Here is a 22,419-nt window from a genome sequence, read left to right as displayed (position 1 = left end):
AACATAACATAATGTTGTCTCCTTTAAAACCAGACAGTAGAGCTTTGACCCACGTTGGTATCGTGACGAGTTTGATGGTCATTCTAGAAAACTAGAATTCACCGCTGGCAGTTTTCTGAAGGAACTGCCTTTCATGGCAACGGCTTGGGTTTCTTCAGTGCCTTGTAGGGAGATTGTGTGTTCAGATCTACCTGGGACTGTTCTGTGTGGAGTCCACATGTTCTTCCTTTCACCAAAAACACGAACGTGACTCGTAGGTGAGAACCTGCAGGGTTGTTTGTTCCTTCTATCTTGCTTCTCAAACAATGTGAGTCGGGCTGGTAGCAGGTCAACCAGTTCAGGAGGGCTTTTGGAAGTCTCCTGCAAGGAGAAGCGGCTACGCCGGACATAGTCTCAGTTTATGCTAATGTTGAAACCAGGGTTACGTGCTGAATGTCAGCCAAACGCGTGTTGCTCCGGATCCCTCTAAAGCTCCTTTGACCGATAAGATTAGTATAAGGAAAGCCTTCCACCACATTACGACCTAGTTCCACAACCATACCGATTTGAACATGAACAGAATCTTTGTGGTGTAAGTGTGTCAGATAGAAACTATCCCTTCATGTATTAAGATAAAGTTTTCTGACCTCTCAGCTCCTGAAGAACATGGACCGATCCGGTGAGGACAGTCTTCATCTCATGTGTTTTTCTTTTTGCTTTTGTAGATGAAGGGGAAAGTATTGTTTTTTCTGCCAAGATGAGTTTGCCTCTTTAGACTTTAACGTGTGCCAGATGTTAGACATCAACCGTAAAGTGAAAGGTGTGAATCTTTCAGTTTTCCCTGTCATTAAAGGATAAAGATCCTGGGCACAGATCCAGGTCTGGATTATTATCCAAATCTGGGATGTAGACGAAAATAACCCTATTTTGTTGATAAGTCACAATCTGCAGGTGATAAATATCCGTCTCTACATGGTGTGACATGAGGCAGGTATCCTCACACTGGAGGGACAAGATGCACACAAGTACAGATCCGACATCACGTTCAACAAATCACCCTTCACACATTTGTGTTGGTTTCATGCAGCATGTGCTTGACTGCATGCTATCAGAGTGTGATTCAGAACGAACGTCCAGTCCAGAACACTCAACGTCCTGAGTGTGTGTGTGTGTGTGTGTGTGTGTGTGTGTGTGTGTGTGTGTGTGTGTGTGTTCAGCTCCAGTGATACCATGTACAGCACGGATACAGTAGGGTAACAGAGTTGACACAACCTTTCCCCTGATTTGATGGCTGCTGATGTGGAAGATTCACATGGACTGGACCAGCCTGATGGGAAGACCTGCTCACCTGCACGACTTTTAGCCCACCGCCCAAACCAGCAGCAAAACAACGTTCCTTCATGTTGCCTTTGACCAAACTGGACCTGTTCCATGCTTGTCTTTAAACAGGCAGAATAAATCAGGAAAACACACCACACAAAATACACAAATGAGTTTAACACGTGGTGATACTGTTTATACAAAAATGTTGCATCTTGGTGTCTTTTTCTTATCAATTGCTTTACTTTTCATGGCGATTCCTAATCATTTAATACTCTTTTCATCATTTCTCTTGAAGTTTGCATAAAACTGGGACAGGATGCCTTCAGGTTCACCTCGTGTGTAATCGTCTCTACAAAAGATGAATTAGCCTTTACTAAAGACAAAGAAAGTAAAAAGGCAGAAAGACAGCGTCTGGTTTTCTACAAAATCTGAAGTTGGTCAAAGAATGTATTTGAGGCTCTGTTGTTGAAATGTGGTTGAAACACCTGAAACCCCAGGTTTGACGCCTCATTAAGGTGAGGTTGACCTTACCTTAATGTCACGAACAACCTACAATAAAGCAGTCGTCACTGTAACACTGTGAATAACTATGAATAGAGTCACCTTTATGCACTGACCATGAGCAAACACTAACTATTTCTGAGGCACTTCACCATGTAATGAGATTACATATAACTGGGTCGAAGTTCATGGCTCACTGCCACATTTCTGAGTTTCCCAAGTCCTCATGAATATTCACATGCTGTTGTGTGGGCTGAGTCAGCGAGACTATAAATGACCACAGAGATCAGGTCAGTTCAAACTGGATGTCAGAAGTTGGTTGATCCTGTACAACAAAACCATTAAGGTAAGTTCTTATTTTTTCCTCTACCAGACGTGGAAACATATGTTGGATGTCATTGAGGAATATCTGGAGGTATTTTCAAATGTAACCTTCAAAAAAATCTAAAAACATCAGGCTATGTAGGTTTGTTCAGGTTACCTCCTACTTTTTTCTTCTTTGTTTGTATCCATTGGTGACCTAACTGTAGACGCTTCACACATCACACAACCCAAAGGGAAGTCTTGAATCTTCTGTAAAAAGCTTTTTCCATCTCTAATTGTTACTGGTTTTTCCAAAGGTCTACATACAACCATTGCCCCTGAACTGAAAGACTTTGGACATGGAAAAGCTGGAGGAACTGATCCCGTTTGCAAAGGAAATGCTGAGTCAGAAGCCGAGTCGTGGTCTGCTGAGGGTCTACCTGGTGGGTTCGGTGTTTGCGGTGCTGGGGACGGTCATCGGCCTCGTCGAGACCGTGTGCCATCCTTTCTATTCTCGAGATGAGTCAGACGCAGAGATGCTCCTCATGTGGGAGCAAAGAACTGTCAAAGTGCAATGCAGTGTGCATAACCAGGAGGAAGAGGAGGAGGAGGAGGAGAAGAAACTGGCTCGAAAAAATGAAAGTACGACCCAGATCTTGACTCTCTCCAAGATCCACGGACTCGGCCAACGGAGCATGGCCAATCGGCTGCATGCGTCCTGAAAGACTCAACCTAATGAGCTGCATTCATTAGGGAACTGATTTCTGTGCTCTGACTGAAACTTAAAGACACAGAAACGAGAAGAGGCGGAGCCGCTAATAATGATGCCTTCAAGCGCTGCTGGAGTGCTCTCATTACTTGACATAGAGGAGTCCTTAACATAGAGGAGTCCCTTCAACAGGCCCACCTATCTTCATGAGAGCAAGTGAATGATGCCAGTGAAGGGTACCAGCGAAGGGTACCAGTTGACGGTATATTCCCCTGGACTGAAGTAAATCATTTCGAATGAAGTATTAGTTACAATCTGTGAAACAAATCAAAATGATAATAAAACCCCCACTGACATTATTTATATGATGGGGACTGAAGGCAGCATCGTGTTGTGTTTTGTTGCTGTCTAACGCCACCTGGTGTCCTGTGTACAAATATGTAAATATGCATTTTTTCCATACAAATAAAGTACTTTTTTATTTATTATGTCTGGTTTGTCACTTATTTGATCTTATTAATCGACATAAACAGCCCCGGATGGATTTTTGCTCAGACAGCTGTTCATGAGCTACTTATGACCCCAAAAATGCAGACGAGCCATTTCTGTGTACTGTCACTTTTGGAGTATTTACAGGAGATATGCAGTGGATGTCCAAAAAAGATAGATAGTCACGAAAATCAGAAGACAGTAAATGGAATTTTGAACTTTTTTATTGATTACCAACTGGAAAAAAAATAGTCAATATCTTTAATGCATTCATTTCTTTACCCCTTATCCTGTTGTGGAATCAATGAATCAATGATCTTGTATTTAATCATCTTCTCACATTGAGGAACAAACTCTGTGCATGACCCAGACTCATTCCCTTTGACCGCCTAATAGTCTGGAGTTTCGAGCAGCCGCTGGGGTGGGGAGGCGTTGCCAGGACTGTGTTCACTGACTCCTAGGTAGTTGTCTTCTATACTTCATGATACTTTTTCTATTAGAGCTTCCGGATCTTGTTTTCAAGCAATCAATCATCATTTATTTGTATGGCGCTTAATCACATCAGCAGACATTTCAAAGTGCTTTATCAGACAGAGAAACCCAACAGAACCCTCCAGAGTAAGCATAAGCGACAGTGGCAGGGAAAAACTCCCTCCTTGAGGAAGAAACTCCGGGCAGGACCCAGACCCTGGAGGACGGTCATCCGCCTTGACCGGTTGAGTCGGAAAGAAATTGAATGGTGACAGAAAGGGCAAGGGAAGGAGAGAGAGTGGCGGATAGGCCAGATAGGATGGGGGCGGGATTGTCAGGCCTTTAGATTTCTTGTCTTCTATACTTCTTCCCCACCTGTCAAGTACAAGCACATAGACAGTTGGAGGTGTTATCTTGCCAGCATGTGAAGCACCAATGAAGTATGAACAAGGAAAGAGAAATAACAGAAGCATGTTCTCCGGCTTCGTCCCAACTCCAAAAACATGCAATTCAGGCAAATTGGAGTGTCAAACTGCTCGTAGCTGTGACGTGCACGATTGTTGACGTGGCTGCGTCCAACCTGGAAAGGGATGGATGCTGCCAGGTTCAATTACCTAAGACACGCCATATGATGACAACCGCATGTTGTCTGTGCTGCCCCAACAACCCTCTGGGGTTATGGAGTAGGCTAGGCTGGGCTAGGCTGGGTACCAGGGTGCACTGGAATCGTACCTGGATGGACCCTGCCTCATGCCCCCAGTCCGCTGGCATAGGCTCCAGCAACCCCATGACCCATGACTGCAGAAGAAGCGGATGTTGAAAATGAATGAATGAATGAGTCCTTGCAGAGATTTTTCTAAAAAAAAAAAAAGGGTTATCATTTGCAAAGTATTTTAGAAACACTGATTGGATCTCCAAACTTGCCGACCTGTGTGACAGTTTTAACCTGCTCAATGAACTCAATCTGTCACTTCAAGGAAAAATGACAGCTATTAAGTTGGCAGATAAAGTTGCAGCATTTAAAGCCAAACTGTAATTCTTGAGACAGGGAGTATATGCAGGGACGTCCGACATGTTCCACACTGGAGCAGGGATTATAGAAGAGAAATCATACCTTCATTCGGCCAGTTGAAACATGACCACCTGTTGCAGCTTTCAAAAGACTTTGAGCGTTACTTCCCAATTGAAAAAGAGCCCAAAACTGCGAATGAATGGATCCAAAACCCTTTTTTTTTAAACAAGCCAGGTCAATCAACCCTACCTCTATGTGAAGAGGAGCAACTGATTGAGATTGCAACTGTTATCTTCAATTCATGTTGGAGAAAACTTCAAATCTTTTTTGCATTCTGGGTTAAAGTCAAAGCAGAATATCCTGACATTGAACAGTGCTCAAAATCCCTTCTTCTGTTTCCAACCACATATTTTTTGCGAGGTATTTTTTGCGGTGACAGCCTCTAAAACAAGGCTATGTAGTAGACTGGATATAGCCAACACAATTCGAGTATCACTGCCTCCCATCACTCCCAGATGGGGCCGTCTAGTAGCAGGGAAACAAGCCCAGGCTTCCCCCTGACTCTACATCATGGTAAGTTGACATTATAGTATGAAATTGTCTTAATTACCTACTAAAAGGTGCAATAGTTGGATTCCGATTAAATACTATAAACTGACAAAGGTTTTATAATTTAAAGACCTGCACCTCTAACCGGTCCGCAGAAATAGTTTCATACATAAAACTGCAGAAAATGGTTGGAGACCATTGTTATACTTGACCCCCACCTGTCAAGGAGAAGCACATAGACGGCAGCAGTATTTTGCAAGCATGTGAAGGAAACCTTAATTGAAAAATTTATTCCAGACAGACATCAAGTCTTAGATGACAGTAACAGGTCATCAACACAAGCCACATCCATCTGGTCAGACAAATGTGTTACTCGTGAGTAATTTGTGGGCATAGCGAGTTAAGGCTAACAGACTTGGTATGTGGAGAATTCTGTCCGTCTCAAGTATTGCGATGTCATGCTCGATGTCTTTCATTGTGACATCTAGTTTATCCCTCTGGATCTGTTTCAACTTGTTTTCTCTGAAGTCTATGAGTTTTTGGTACTCAGCGTTCATCTCTTTCAATTCTGTCCTCAAATGCTCCAGAATTACTTCTCGTCTCTCTTCGGTCAGGTAATTCTCCTTTAATTTCATCATCTCATGCTCTTCTCTTTTAAGCAGGTCTTCCTGGCACTTCAGCAGGTACCGAGGTAGTTTTCCACATTTTCGCTGGTTTGTGACTGCAGGTGTCTGCTTTGCTGTGACAACGGCCTGTTGTCTGCTTGACTCTGGTGGTTTCCTTCTAGCAGTGGTGCAAGACACTCCTGAATACGGTATGATTCCAGGTTGCTTGGTCTTTCTTGATTGTTTCTTTAGGTAGTTAGATGGGCAAGGCTTCTCTGTCTGTACTGGTCCCATCGTCTTCATTGAATACTTCTTCGGCTGTTCAACAGCTCGGCGGTGGACAGGAATGTATTTGGTACTGAGTTGTGCAGGTCTTTGTCTGCTTAAGAAAGTTTGGGGCTGGTTGATCGCACGAATACAAGTAAATTCTCTAGCTGCGCCCATGGTGGAGGTGGGTGGAAGGACATTCACCTGCCTGACTTTATGCATGTGTCTGGGTAGGTCTTTCTCAGTGATCACATTATGCACTACTTCTTCCTCAAATCTGGGTAGGTGTTTCTGAGTGGTCACATTATGCACTACATTTTCCCAGTATCTAAGTAGGTCTTCCTCAGAGGTCACATTATGCACTACTTCTTTCCTGTGCCTGGGTAGGTCTTCCTCAGAGGTCACATTATGCACTTCTTCTTCCCCGTGTCTGGGTAGGTCTTTGTTAGTGGTCACGTTATGCACTACTTCTTCCCCGTGTCTGGGTAGATCTTCCTCAGATGTCACATTATGCACTACTTCTTCCCCGTGTCTCGGTAGTTCTTTGTCAGTGGTCACATTATGCACTACTTCTTCCCCGTGTCTGGGTAGGTCTTCCTCGGTTGCCACATCACGCATTACTTTTGCCCCGGTGACTAGTGGGAATCTGTTTGAAAACAAAGCCTCCATCTTTTGTAGTAACAGTCTTTCGGGCGGTATTTCCCTAACAAGCAAAGTTGGCTGTTGATTAAGGGAGGCCAGTTCAACAAGTGGTGTTCTGGTGGTTTGAGTCTGGACTGGCCGGACTGCCTGGACTCGCTGCTGTCCTCTCATCGTTTTGTGGCCGTTCCAGTTCTGAAAGTGTGCGGAAGCAAATCTTCCTGTGATGCTTGGGTCTTGAGTAATCATCACGTTTTCACTGAGTTTGTGGTCAACTGATGCACCTTTACATGCACCAAACACACCTTTATATCATCGGGTGACTTTGGACATCAAAGTATATCACATTCTCTTCATATCCAAAAGTTCTTCAATCATTTCCTTTTTGAAGTTAATTTTGCCTTTGATGTAGGTGTGTGTGCTCTCATGTGTGTGTGTGTGTGTGTACACACATGTCAGTGTGCATTCTGTCATGATAAATAACCAGTAAAGAAGTCCTGTTTTTATTTCCACCAATGAGAGTTAAGCAGGATGACTCATTTTGATTGCATTTCAGTGAAATTCAATGTATTAATGTACAGTTTATCTGGTTTGAAAAGGCACAGTACAAAGAAATTAGTGCTTTTTCCACACTAGTGCTAATTAGGTATTTTGGCCATAATGTTCCAAATTTGTTTAATTAATTTTTCATGTTTTTGTTTTTTTACCATATATTAAACATATCTGGTAATCCACCGATTTCCAGACAATATTCCAATATAAAATAAAATATATTACTTCGAGAAGTTTGCTAGAGAGTTGGATGGTTTTCTTAATAACAGTTATGTTGATGACATCATCATCCAGAGCGTTTGTCTAACTTTCAGAATTCCCAAACAAACACAAGTAATCATTTTTTTTCTTCCTGAATAGAAACAGGATTTTATTTTGAAGAGATTAAAGGACAATTGCACTTTTCTTTGAGCCACCAGGGGGCAGAATCCCCCTGATGGATTCTGCGCCCTGAGTTGATGACAGAACACAAAACGTTTCAAACGCACCAGAGGCTGCGTCAGATACGTTAGAGAACTCTGAAAATATCCAGGTCAACTGAAGGAATAAATAAAATAGTTTAAAACTTAATTTATCCTGTAGTAGCCATCAGTCATAATGGTGTTAATGTGATTCAGGTGAGTAATACCACTTGTGATGGGAAGATGGAAAGAGTACTTTGAAGAGTTGATGAACATGGAAAATGAGAGGGAACAAAGACTGGAAGAGGTGACTGTTGTGGACCAGGATGTAGCAAAGATTAGTCAGGATTAAGTGAGGAGGGCATTGAAGAGGATGAAGAGTGGAAAGGCAGTCGGTCCTGATGATATACCTGTAGAGGTTTGGAAGTGTCTAGGAGAGGTGGCAGTAGAGTTTCTGACTGGGTTGTTCAACAGGATCTTAGTGAGAAGATGCCTGAGGAATGGAAGAGAAGTGTGCTGGTCTCCATCTTTAAGAACAAGGGAGAGTTGTGGCAACTACAGAGGAATAAAGCTGATGAGCCATACAATGAAGTTATGGGAAAGAGTAGTGGAAGCTAGACTAAGGGCAGAAGTGAGCATTTGTGAGCAGAGAGTACAGACCAGAGGGAGCTGCATTGTGTTTTTGTAGATCTGGAGAAAGCTGATGACAGGGTATCCAGAGAGGAACTGAGGTATTGTATGAGGAAGTCTGGAGTGGCAGAGAAGTATGTTAGAGCGGTGCAGGACATGTATGAGGACTGTAAGACAGTGGTGAGGTGTGCTGTAGGTGTGACAGAGGAGTTCAAGGTGGAGGTGGGACTGCATCAGGGATCAGCTCTGAGCCCCTTCTTGTTGCTATGGTGATGGACAGGCTGACAGATGAGGTTAGACAGGAATCTCCATGGACTATGATGTTTGCAGATGACATTGTGATCTGTAGTGAGAGCAGGGAACAGGTGGAGGAGAAGCTAGAGAGGTGGAGGTTTGTCCTGGAAAGGAGAGGAATGAAGGTTAGCCGCAGTAAGACAGAGTACATGTGTGTGAATGAGAGGGACCCAAGTGGAAGAGTGAGGTTACAGGGAGAAGAGATCAAGAAGGTGGAGGATTTGAAGTACTTAGGCTCAACAGTCCAGAGCAATGGAGAGTGTGGAAAAGAGGTGAAGAAGCGTGTCCAGGCAGGATGGAACGGGTGGAGGAAAGTGTCAGGTGTGATGTGTGATAGAAGAGTTGAAAGGAAAGGAAAGGTGTACAAAACTGTGGTGAGACCAGCGATGTTGTTTGGTCTAGAGACAGTGTCACTGAGGAAAAGACAGGAGACAGAGCTGGAGGTAGCAGAGATGAAGATGCTGAGGTTCTCTCTGGGAGTGACCAGGATGGATAGGATCAGGAATGAGTACATCAGAGGGACAGCACATGTTAGAGGTTCTGGAGATAAAGTCAGAGAGGCCAGACTGAGATGGTTTGGACATGTCCAGAGGAGAGATAGTGAATATATTGGTAGAAGGATGCTGACCTTTGAACTGCCAGGCAGGAGGCCTAGAGGAAGACCAAAGAGGTTTATGGATGTAGTGAAAGAGGACATGAAGGTAGTTGGTGTGAGAGAAGAGGATGCAGAAGACAGGAGTAGATGGAGGACACTGATTCGCTGTGGCCACCCCTGAAGGGAAAAGCTGAAAGGAAAAGAAGAAGAAGAAGAAGAAGAACACCACTTGGGTCAAACATGGGCCTGGACATGAACTGATTTAGATATACTGTATATTTGACCCCAAACTTGGGCTGCAGCTAGAAATCAGACGAGCTACTGACTGGATGGGGAAAAGTTCTATTGGACAGGGAAACTAATGCAGCAGCTCAGCGCTGGCCGGTCTTGTAGCTGATTTGTTGGCAGTTGTCATGGTGATGACAGGACACGTGAACGGACGGCCCTGGAGGAGGTTCTAGTGGAATAAAAGCCAGGGGCAGTTTATGATGGAGAACCGAGGAGGACTGTGCTCTTGCGACTCTTTCTCGCCTCTGGTGATCGAGTCCATGCCGTGTGAGAATGACTTCAGGTTCTCCTCTGTGAGCTGACTGGATTGGACTCCTCGTCTCGGCCCGGATGATGGAGGAGGTGGAGGTCTCCCAGCAGCGCCTGCTGGTGTTGCTGCTCCTGCTCGGCCCAATGAATCAGTGCTGCTCCGCCATCGAGACCGGTAAGACTTCAGCCGTTTGGACCGGGTTCACAGACTTCAAGCATTTACTTCATGTTTTATTCATGTGTTAGAAAATGTAATTTAATCAAGGCAAACAGTAAATGAAACTCATGTTTGTTTATTACACACAAGGTTAGGGGGGTGGGGGGGTCTGGTCCGTAAACTATTTGTTTATTACTCAAGAAATTCAAATCAGGTCACACTTTACCTTCGACATTTGGTTCAAGGGGGACCCTTTACTTTTACAGGGGTAATGAAAGAGGTTTATGGGTAGTTAAAGGTACATGCTAATATTTTTATGTACAGTAATCCTGCTAACAGACAGCTAAATGGAAGTAAATAATAATAACTAGCGGTAGGTCAAAGTCTGGTCTGGCTTTGGCCTATTCTTGTGCTTTGATCTACGGTCTTTGTTACGGGTGTAGTAACTAACTAACTAACTAACTAACGGAGTGACAAACGCAACTGTAATTTAGATAATAGTCAATAACAACTAGATATCATATTGGAGAAAAATGACAGACGTCATTTCTAAAACATGACATCTGAGGGCTGCTACACAAAGCCTTGTATTTACTCATTGTTTACTCACAAGTTATTTCCTGAAAACATCTGTGAATATTTGTGATCCCCTATCAAAAGCTCTTCCGGACCCGGTTTCCATATTCTCATGGACACCAAAGGGAACACTTGTTCCTACATGTCCTACATCAAATCAGCTGTTGCATGAGTGTGATTTTAAAAAATGCTGCTGGATTTGATTTGGTTTGCAATTTCTGAAGCGTGTGAAGACATGGAACATCGGGATGTGATGCGCACCATATCCACACCGCCCTGCTGTTCCTTCCTGTTTATCCACTGCCCCATGCCTTGTTGAGGTGATATAATGGAGGCTAATGATGTTAGTAAAACACACGGATGGATGGCGAGGCTGCTGCCCTTTTCCACACAATGACTTCTCATAGACATTTGTCACTACGGGACCTGGTCCTCACCTGCCCCCGGGGTTTGCTCTCTCAGATAGACTCGGTTTACTAGAGTGCTGTTTTAAAGGGGTTCGACTTGCAGCCTACAAAAACTTTACTGGGGTTGTGGTGTCCTCTTATCACCCGTGTTTTGGACAGCATCCCCTATGGCTCTCTATTTGCTAATGTACTGTAGAGGGGATGAGCTTTTTCCCACCAACAGGGGCTCCTGGGCCTTGGGACATTCCTGCAGGTCAGTGGAGAAGGATCTGTTGGTCTCCCAGGGAAACAGAGCTAATAAAGTCCAAGGGTGGTCGTAAATTTTCTCATTATTTGGCCTGCGGCCCAGAGGCAGGGGGTGGTGGAGCCGGATCTGCCCACCCATCTGTCCCGGTCCTGCCTGTGGATGAGCAATGATACAGGATCACATGGCAGAATGGGTCCAGCAACGCGCTGATGACGCTCTCTTCTATAGCGTCACTGACATTTAATTAGTTTTCTGTCCTTATCCCACGGTCAGAGGTGGAGTATGTCCTCTGGTTTAGTTTAAAATTTCATTGTGTTTGGTATTAAAACATTTAAAGTCTTGTAAAAGATTCATATGAAGTTTAGAAAAGGAAAGGGCTTCACATTTTATTTCCATTGACATGGAGGTTTAGCTTTTGCCATTCAGTTTGGCAGAAATTAGTGAAAAAGCTTTCATTTTGATGAAATTTAGAATTTGTATTTAGAATTTGTAAAGCCTGAACCATGAAATAATTACCAGAAAAATCTCATTTTAATAAGGTCTCAGTGGAACTGTCTGACAAATGTTGCCAAACCCCCCGCACCCTCCTTAAATAATATAACTTAACATATGTGAGCTTTAATTTTATAATTTTTGCTAAATCCAGATTTTTTTTTGCGTGGAAAATGCATATGACTGATTGTGTACATAAGTATTTTGGGAAAAAATGTCAACCCTATGATGTAGAAGTCTCAATATTCTGAGAAGCCAAGTGTATCACTTGGCTTTAAAGGGTTAGGAGTAAGGGTTCCACCTTTGGGGAGACAGTTGATCACAAACAATCGTGGATGTCCCCGACTTGACCTTGTGCTCCAGCCTAGAAGACTTTTCTGACACTTTCATTATTTGCAGGAACTACAACAAGACAAAGTGCAACAAAACAAGCAGATCCTGCTTCAGTGTTTGTTCGGGCACCTTAGTCTTATTTACAGATGGACTTGTAAATTAGCAAACCTATCCTTTAACTTTTAAGAGAGGGCACAACGAATAAAGGGACGAATGTACACCGACAAACATCTGCAAAGGAAGTCTGAGTGGAGTCAAACAAACCTCCTGGAGATCAGAGTTGCCCCCGACAACAGCCGGTTCTTCCCGCTTCCTCCGAGACATCCAGGAAGGACCGCCTCAACATCACGAGATCAAACATTACTCATGCTGATCCACTCCGAACAATGGTGGTTCTAACAGGAGTCTGTCAGTGGGAATACATACCAATAAACCACTGGAGGTTCCTGCAAATCAGAGGGAGAGTTTGATCTGTGTCAGGGTAAGACATCTTCAGTCAGGAAGTGGATCCGGCTTCAGGTAGGACAGTGTTCAGGTTTCTGTAATTTACAAGGAGTGACCCCAAGAAAGACAAGTTAGCATCACCACTGAGTCCTGCAGTGGTGTAAAATCTCTGGTTCTGTTTGTTAGTTTATGTCATAGATCAAAGGGCAGAAAAAGATTTTTGCGGAACCTTTGACTTACCCATGTGCCAGAAAAGTCCTCTGACTGGTGTATTAACGCTTCAGTTATGTTAGACATATGGTTTGAATAGATGGAATGAGGCCACATTTTTAATCACATAAGATTCAAAAACCTAATTTTTGTTCACCCAAAGCAACTAAATAAAAATACCTATACCAGTTATGACTAGAGTATCTTGAGCTTTTGGCATGAGCCCAACCCTTCCACCTCATTTTCTAAAATGTATTTTATGATGTTCAAGTAATCCTGCTGATAAACAAACGTAGAGACGTAACTTGCTGGAGGTAATGATCCTTATACTGTTGTGTTTCTTCTGTCTTCTCTCTGACAGTAAACGTCGTCGACTTCTGCGGCCAAACAATTCGGGGCGATGGAATGATCGTCAATTCCCATCAGGAATCCAAGAAGTACTACTTTGTGACCATGGGGACCGACTGCCACCTCACCATGCAGGCCAGTTCCCCCAAAGACAAGGTCCAGTTCCACTTTCGCTTCTTCTTGGTCTACAGCTTACTTCGAGTGGCCCCTCTCAGCCCAGCCCCTGCCTTCCCAGAGTCCCCTCGTGGCTCCGCCCCTCTCAACCCCAGACTGGATCCCACATCTGATGAAGGTTCTGTGGACCCGTGCCATGCCGGCTCGTACATCCAGTTCTATGATGGGCAGGACAGAGTCTCCCCTCCTCTTGGGCCTCCTCTGTGTGGGAAGAGCCCACCCCGACCAGTGCTGTCCACAGGAAACTACCTGACCCTGAGGCTGGTGACCCGGGGGACTCAGCCCAGAGTGGACTTTGTGGGGGACTTCACCTCCTTCAGACTGGGTGAGAATGAAAGACCCGGATGTTTCATGTGATGCATGCTGGGATGCAAACATAAGGATAGACATGCAACACAACAGAAAAGTGTTTTATGTCTCATTTACACCTCAGCTTCTTTCTGTATGATCAGAAATTGTTTCCCATGAAACAATTTGCAAAGAGGTGATTCTGACCCAAACATGAAAATATTTACACACGTTTGGAAATTTTCAAACCTCATTTCTCTGTCACGTCATCACAATCGTATTTATAGACCCATTTACCTGCCCGACCATCAAACTCTAGGGTTCAGCCACGACTACTGACACTCCTACTTTCTCTCTTCTACGTCAAATGCCTTCTTCTTTAGGTTTTAACCAATCAGAGTGCAGCAGTGAGCCTTATTTCACCTGCAGGAATGGGAAGTGTATCCCTCTCAGTCTGGTGTGTGATGATAAGGGCATCGACAACTGTGGGGATGGAAGTGACTTGGAGGAAAACCTGAGGACAGGCTGTAAAGGTTGGTGATTTGACCACATTTGGTACTTATATATTAATTCTTCAGATCCTTAAGAAGAACTTGCTGGCTTTTTGAGAGCCAGTTAAAGTTTAATGGGAGAGAATGGCCTCTGGTCCCATTCAATAGCTGACCTGAATGTTTCCTTCATTAGCAGGCCAGCTTCTACCTCCTGAACCTTCACCAGCAATGGCAACCTCACCTGCACCCTTCGCGACTCTACCCACAGTGCCAGTGCCTCCACATATGAACTGCAGTGGGCCAAACAGCGCCCCTAGTTCGGAATCGGTTACAGGTAACGGCTGTGACTGGTATTAATAATAGAACGTTCATGTCTCACAGTCAGTTGGCTGGGAAACAAATGAACTGAGGGTCCACTTGAATGTAGAGTGTCCCGATGACAGGGCATAAAACTAATGGTGACTATTGAGTTGTTAATTTCACCTTAAGACTCGTAAAGCAATAAATGGTGATGGATTCCCATGGCAGCCTTTTGAGTGATCTGTCCCTACTCCAGCTTTGGAGGGGCAAACAGAGACTGTCTGGGCCAGCCTGCCGGATTCTGATTGCTTTTAAGATCGGGCCAAGTGCAGCCGAAGAAAGCTTCCATTCTTCTCCTCTGACTGTTGAATGGAGGGGGTGATATTAGCTGAGATCCACTTCCATGCAGGCTGAAAACAGATTTGTTTGGTTGAAGTCGTGCACATTTTTGGGGGTGCACATTAACATACTGAAATACATACAAAAACTTAGTTTTGTCAAACCTGTGTTTGTTGCCTAACTTTTAAAAACACAAGCGATTAGTTTCTATTGTCAGGACGTGGTTTTGTTTGAGCACCATTGCTGGCCAACAGCTGGTGTCTCTGCTGGACCAACCCCAACTAACACTCCACCCTTCAAACATCATTTAAAGGTGGTCCGTTCGCCAAACATTCAGATCTTGTTGCTCTGGGTCCTGATTTTAATCCAGTGCACACACACACACACACACACACACACACACACACACACACACACACACACACACACACACACACACACACACACACACACACACACACCGTCAATTCAGTCAACCTTGCCTGAAGTAAAACTCATCATCTTGTGTCTGTAATTTACCAACTGACCCTTCAGAACCAAAACCTCCAACCTTGATGCTTCTCTGCTGTCCCCAGACTCCCCCGTCTCCCTGTCCCTGCTGGTCCTCTACATCCTCCTGGGAGTTGTGGTGGGCAGCTTGGTACTCTGCTGGTGCTGCTGGTCGCCTGGTTGGTTCCCCTGGCGCGTCAGCATCTGTCGCTTCCTACCATGCTGCAACTCGGTCTGTGCCTCCTGCCAGCTCTGCACCCACAGTTGTACCAACGGCAAAGAGCACCGACTGGCCAAGGTCACTCCGCAACCACCCATCAACGGGGACTGCTTGGGCACGTCGGCCACCGCCGACGGCGGGGAGGAAAACGCCACCATGTCAGGTGTCTAATATGGAGAGGAGGGGTTCAGCTGATCTGTCTGGTCATATGGACTCTTGACCAGAGCATGTTGGCTGCATGCTGACACATGATCGTGACGGACATGGACATGTCCTGCATTAGGAGTCTACTGAGGGCTGAATTCACGAGGTCTGACTTGCAGAGGACAGTTTGATCGGAACAGTGTTTGGGGCGCTGTCACTATGGCGATGCACACCTTTAGGTCACTAGGAGAAGGTAAAGCAGGGTACAGTGTGACTATGGATTGAATGAAGACATGAATGTATCTGAAAGGCAGGATTTAGTGAAACATTTCATCCTAAAATAAAACTACTCACCTCCAAGATGATGGAAAACCTGAGCTGCCTAGGCTGCAAGCACAGAAGACTCCTACAGACTCGTACTTGACTGAAGAAGACTCCTACACTACTGAAGAAGATGCTTACAGACTCGTACTTGACCGAAGAAGACACCATCATTACTTACAAACACTCCTACAGACTAGTTCATGACTGAAGAAGACTCCTACATGAGTGAAATTGAACCAATTTCAAAAATTGTAATTGTTCTTTCTTGCCATGAGTCAAAGCCCTGACTCTAGTTTCCATGGGTTTGCCCCTTCAACCAAACCCATGGAAACACCTCCAGACACCATCAGCATGGACGTGAGTAGATGTAAAGGATTGTGCCAGTGATGATGTCATTCTTTTGATGGCGCCACATCACAAGAAGACAGTCCAGTTGGTGTGAACAGCTTCATTCCTGTGTTTGCTTCTGTCTTAGATTTTCTTAGCTAACATTTTAATTTAGAAGTGAAAGCTCCGCCTTTTGGACTCAAAGTTTTCCTGGGTCTCCTGCTGAGCGTCCAGAACCAGAGGGTGACCTGGTGACCTGATGGATTTCCTTCCAGCTGCTCCTCATACACACCAACAGGACAGTCTAGTGAGGCGTCGTTCGGTGCCTCGCTAACAAGTTTGTGATCATTCAGAATGGACTTCTAACATGTTGCTCTGTGACCAGAATAAACTTTGATGTCTTATGATTGAAACGTGTATTAATGAACATACTGACGCCAAAATGTTGGGTAGCAATTGATTTAGATCGGAAGAAATAATTGCATAAAACAACACGCATTTTAATTTTGTTCTTGAAGTCCATCCAAACGTTTTCAGCGACTGTGTTGGACTCCAGGTTGTGCATCAGAAGACTTCTACATACAATCTGCACATGCTGTACAGGGAGGAGGGCAGACCCCCTCCCTTCTGCTTTTACCCAGATTGATGCCCCATCTGAGGGGCAGCCTGTGTTCAGGTGTCCACCAGGCAAACTCCCTTTGTGATACCCTGCAGATGGAGTAGCTGCATAACCTTTCCTCGCTCCACCAGTGTGTTGTGTGAGTATGTTACACACCGCCGTCCCATCAGGTTTTTTGAACTTGTGTCCTTTTTAAAGCATTAAGCCTTAAACAAGCAGCGTGTTCCCAACCACCGGGTTGCTGGGCTGCAGCCCGGTCCAGAATGCAGTCTTCTTTATCCGTGGCTTTCTGCTGAGACTGTAAAGAATACACATCTGCACACCCATCAAACACACACACACACACACACACACATCTAGTTCAGTATAGATGGACTTGACTCGCTGGAGAAGGTCATGGCTGCAGCTGGATGTTCTGGTTTGTGACGTGTCCCAGTGGGTCTCCAGAAAAATAACTTATTTAACTTTAATCCAACTCACCTTAATTTATGTGAAAACTTTCAAACAAGCAGTGGTTCATTATTATTAAGAGTAGTTTATCATTTATCTTTTACGATGGGGGGTGGGGAGGTGCGGGGGGGCGTGTGCACTGTGGCAGGACGTGTTGTTCTAGGCTGTAATCTATGAACATCATCTACGTATATAAATAAATATATACATCATGGTGACTCACAGCTGTTGCTAAGCAACACAGCTAAACATCTAACCCAGATGCTCTGATTGGCTACGACATAAGACAATGCAAAGATATGATCATGTTTATCCTGGACTAAATGCCCAACGTCACAACGTCACGTCTGAAGACACCTTTTGTTGTTCGTTATTGGGGGGGTGGGAGTAACACGGGTATCTACACGGGTAGATCAAAGCCAGACTAATGACAATCCCTGCTTGTCCCTCTGTTCATTTGCATGACCGTAATAATAATTGGGACCCATAACAATAATCGGGACCCTACTGGCAATTGATCTACTCTCCTTTGATCTGTCTATATATGTTTGTATTTTACTCTCCCTTGTTTCCTTTCCTTGCAGATCATTATCTGTGATTCTTTGTCACGTGGAAGTACCTGCGCTTTGATCTACAGCCTTTTTTACAGGCATACCCACTTACTTACAAAGGGACAGCACAATTATAATATGAATTTACTCTCAAACATACTCTTCTTCTCCGGTTTTCATGTGCATACTGGAATGGAAGTGTATTGCGGTGAAAGTTAAGACTGTTTCTACTACTGTCCTCCCTTCATACCCCACAGAAATGTTCGATTCTGGACGTGATGGGAATCTGGTCCTGACAGGGCAGGGTTCTAAGCAGCAAATACATTTCTTGGTGAAAGATTCAAAATCACAAATTTTAATCGTTCTAAAATAGATTTAGCAACTAAATTCTGTGTGTTTGAGCAAACGTCCAGTTCGTGACCCTGTTGACCTGTCAGACTGACTGATTCAAAGTGGTCTCTTAAGACCAGGATATTGTCACATCCTTGTGGAGTCGGGGGTTCTCCGTCCGCCTCCTGCTGCTGGGGCCACTCTGGGGGCGGGAGGGGGGGTTTGGCCAGGATTCAGCAGCTTCACACTGAGTGTTTCGCATCTGGTATCCGCCGGCAACTCTTCAAGCTGAATCTGACCATCAGAAAAGCGAAATGTTACCGACCCCCCGTGACTCAAACGCCCATTCTATGAAACCAACTAAAGTGGAAGATGAGCAATCAGGCAATCGGCTACCACCACCCCCAACGTAGCCCATCATTCAGACCATTGTTAGACCTGAGCACCAGGCTGCCGGGGGTCAGTTAGCAGCTGGTGTGTTCACGAGTGGGCGGTAGAGGCTCTTTGTTGCCCCGCTATCTGAAGAGGCCACACTGCTGGACCCGAGAAATAAAACCCAAACATCACCTGGAGGTTACTTCAGGTTAGCACACGCCAGTTGCACAAGTTCACTACCACTGCTGTACCTAATAAGAACCAGCAGGAGGCAGCAGCGAGTCGAACAGCCCAACAGAATCTGTTGTATCACAGAGACTAGTTTTCTGCATTTCAAGCATCTTTATATAAAATGAACGAACACCGTCTGTGTGAACCAGACTGTCTGACAGGTTCTTGACAGTATGGAAGACTAATAGCAAAAATATGCATTATGAAGGTGAAAAGTTTCACTAATTAACTTTTAACAAGACAGATTTTTTAAATGGATATCAAAAATTTGTTAACTGAAGATCTTTATGGGCCATTTTAGACCTTTTCTATTTTGTCGACCTGAGTTAAATTGTCTTCTGGAAATAGAGCAGTCGCTCTGATTGGTGACATGTCAGAGTTAGGAGTGCAAAGAGTAATCGGATTGCTTTTGTTGTAAAACTATCCTTTATTTTCTCATGCTTTTAGAGTTGCTTTTGAAAATATTTTAGTGATGAATTTCAGAAATTTAGCAGAAGCGAGTACATTTTTAGAAGGGGTCCAATCTGATTCCGGATCTAGCTCAGTATCTTCTGTTATCCCACTGCACGTAAATTAAAAATTCTGGATCACCAGATTCAGAACAGGACCTAATCCGGATCAGAATCGTGTGTGCCAATTTTTTTTTTAGTTCTAATGATGCATTACGAACAGAAACAGTAGCTTTAATGTCAGTCCTCTAGGCTACGCTGCCCCCAACAGGCAGAGAGGGTGAAGTACATCCAGTACTGCTTTCATTCAACGTTTACCAGCTGGACCCATGTACTTTCCATGGGACAATAAAAGCCAGATCTACCCGTGTAATGCAACTAATGAGTAGCTCTAAAGACAGACTGACCATTGATCTACTCTCCTTCATTTAACTTTGCACTCTGATTCTTTGTTATGTCATACAGTTTACTTTGCTTTGATCTACGGTCTTTGTTATGGAACTAACTTAACGAACTAATGGCTATGTTGTTTTTTTCCCATTACTTTGATGTATTATCGATGGATAGATGGATGAATAGAATTTTTGTTTGATCAGGAGTTTCATTTTAAAATGAAACTTCTTTGATCTTTGGAGTCAGGCTGACTTTGATCAGGTCCCCTTTCATGTTTCTCTATATATGTACGTAAAGTCTCCTATGTTGTTCAGTCTGACCATGTTTTTCCAAAAAGAAATACATGTGGACGATGGCACACCGTCCATTGAGGAAATCATGACAACCAGAGACAAAAATGACCCATTCCTGGATATTGGAGTTGAGGATCTTAGCCTGCTCGTTGAACGGTTCTACAGCCGAATAACAAAGGAACAGTGGTATCTAATGATTTCGGATAAGCCAGATTCTTCATTAAAAATATCGTTAGTAGAGTTGCTCTTGGACATAATCAGAAACATGTCCAGTGCCATGATAAGGGCATTTAAGAAGAGATATACAGGTTTGACCAAGGAGCAGGTTGATTTTTTTGTAGGTGAAAAAATACATCAGAGCTTAGCCATAACTTTCAAAGTTCCGCCACAAAATGACAGCTTTTTTTCTAAATGTCTGTTGGATCACATGACGACGGAGATCATGAAAACAGTCAACTCTGCCCTGTCAAACAGGTCAAATGAACCTACTCATTTCACCACAACAGTCATCATTGACACCATGATGTGTCAGGCGTGTCAAATGTTGAAGGACTACTTCATCAAATCATGTCGTCAACCTCCACAGAGTAAGAACATCAACATTAATGAGAAGTATCCTGATGTTACACAGACAAAGGAAGATTTCCCGGAGATCGTATGTCAAGATGTACAAAGAAAAATGAGGGAGAAGCTCAGCAGTGTGTTGAACAACCCTTTGAATGACTATTCACAAACGTCATCTAGGATGATTCAACTGGAAATCTCTCAGGAGGTTTTACATACGTCTAAAATGATCGTCACAGCATATCTTCAGTCATTGGAAGGACCACATACAAAAGAGGCCAGTAAAATGTATTTGAAGAAGTATATTCAGAGTAGGTTCAAAGATCTTTTTAAAAAATGCTTTTCCAAAGCAATAATTTCTCATATGACGGATTATTTGAAGATTAGCACAGATGGGAATATCTGTTTGACAGAATCAGTCCTAAATTTGTTGGCGCATTACCATGAATCAGAAAAACAACAGGATCAGGAAATGTTTCTGTCCAAAACTAGTACTAAATATTTAAAACTCACACAAGCCATTAGAAGACTCCTCAATGATCAGTGTACAGAGACAACGGGTACTGGGCTCGACTCATCAGCGAATAGATTTGGTGAATCAGCAGAAAACGTGATAGAACAGGCATGTATATTTATGGTCCAGATGAACTGGTGGTTGGAGAGTCAGTTTAGCCGTTACAGTGAAATGATAGCAAAGAGTGTGATGGCAGTTCTTCCATACACTGACCCAAAATGTGAAAAGCATCGAAATGTAGTGATATTCAAAGATTATGTCAGAATTTTGTGTGAACAGATAGTTTGGAAGCTATGCCAAAAAGTGAAAGAAATTCCACCCAACCAGGAGAGTATCGTGACTCACCTATTTGACATTTCATGGGCTGAAACTGAAGGAACTGAGAGAAAACTCAACCGAAACCATGACGACAACCTATACAGAGTGATTTTGAAAGAATTGAAGAGGAAGTTTAGAAACTATAATATGGTCCTTGTTGCACTGAATAGTAGTGTACTGAGCACCCAGAGTGTTATTGCAGCAATTCTAAAAAAGCACCTCCTCAAGAAGAAAGGGATCTTTGACATATAAGATATGCATATAAAAGTTTATTCAAAACCCAAGATGGAATATTATGAAGCAAATTAGACGCAGAGATGATTGATTAACATTCATTCATTCATCTTCTTAATCGCTGTTTCTGCTTGCGCGGGTCGTGGGGTTGCTGGAGCTGATCCCAGCTGACTTATCAGAGGCCGGGTATCATCCAGGCACGACGCTGGTGCACCGCGGAAATATTGAAATCTATTCATCTATTTTCAATTCCATTCGTTTCAAGTCCTTTATTTACACTTGGGTTTACTCCTGTTTGCCATAAAACATATGTGACAGCCACCCCCCCTCTGCCCTCCCCCTCAATGCAACTCGTCTTGGTTTACTCCGGGCACTCCGGTTTGCCATTATGACAGCAACTGAAAAACGACAATAAAAAAAACACACGAGCAAACAAAAAAAAAACCTTCAAACTTCCCCCTTTCCTAGCAGGTGGGTGGGAAAGGGGGGGAGATCAACTGTCGGCTTATGCGGCCCCCTCGCCCGGTACCCACCGCCGAACCCAGTGGTGGACGCCGGAAGCACTGAATGCCTATAAGATGATGGAGTCCTACTAGCTCCACTTCCTCCCCAGAGTGTCGGTGCTCTATGCCCCCTCAGGTCCACCCCTCATCCATTCATCCGCTGCGGTCCTGCGTTTTTCTTTCCTCCATTGTCATCATGCATTCATCCATGTAGCTGCAATTGCGCTTTTGAAATAACCCAACTAGAGGTTTAGAAGATAACAACCCAGGAGTCGGTGAAGGCAGCCTGACATCTCCGTCCCCACCTCAGCGCTGGGATCATAAATTCCTATCTCTAACCATAAAGACATTGACTCTATCTGGCCTATCTGCCATTCTATCTCTCTGTCTCTTTCTCTTGTTCTTCCATCTCCATTGTATTTCCTTTCC

At 43.9% G+C, this 22,419-nt stretch overlaps 2 protein-coding genes across 2 annotated transcripts; both read left to right on the top strand.

Moving 5' to 3' along the window:
• The first annotated feature begins 2,034 nt into the window (after positions 1-2,034).
• On the top strand, positions 2,035-3,300 carry g0s2 (G0/G1 switch 2). Its single transcript, XM_068315932.1, has 2 exons — positions 2,035-2,149; positions 2,424-3,300. The coding sequence occupies exon 2, from the start codon at positions 2,466-2,468 to the stop codon at positions 2,826-2,828; it is 363 nt and encodes a 120-aa protein (XP_068172033.1). The 5' UTR covers positions 2,035-2,149; positions 2,424-2,465; the 3' UTR covers positions 2,829-3,300.
• A 6,115-nt stretch (positions 3,301-9,415) lies between these two features.
• ldlrad2 (low density lipoprotein receptor class A domain containing 2) lies at positions 9,416-16,540 on the top strand. The gene is made up of 5 exons (XM_068316219.1): positions 9,416-10,031; positions 13,084-13,569; positions 13,916-14,065; positions 14,217-14,357; positions 15,238-16,540. The coding sequence occupies exons 1-5, from the start codon at positions 9,938-9,940 to the stop codon at positions 15,540-15,542; spliced, it is 1,176 nt and encodes a 391-aa protein (XP_068172320.1). The 5' UTR covers positions 9,416-9,937; the 3' UTR covers positions 15,543-16,540.
• The last annotated feature ends 5,879 nt before the right edge of the window (positions 16,541-22,419 follow it).

Source organism: Antennarius striatus, chromosome 5 (genome assembly GCF_040054535.1).
Source record: "Antennarius striatus isolate MH-2024 chromosome 5, ASM4005453v1, whole genome shotgun sequence".
Classification (NCBI taxonomy): Eukaryota; Metazoa; Chordata; class Actinopteri; order Lophiiformes; family Antennariidae; genus Antennarius; species Antennarius striatus.
Note: the sequence above shows the minus strand (reverse complement) of the source record. Positions and strands in the feature narration are given on the sequence as shown.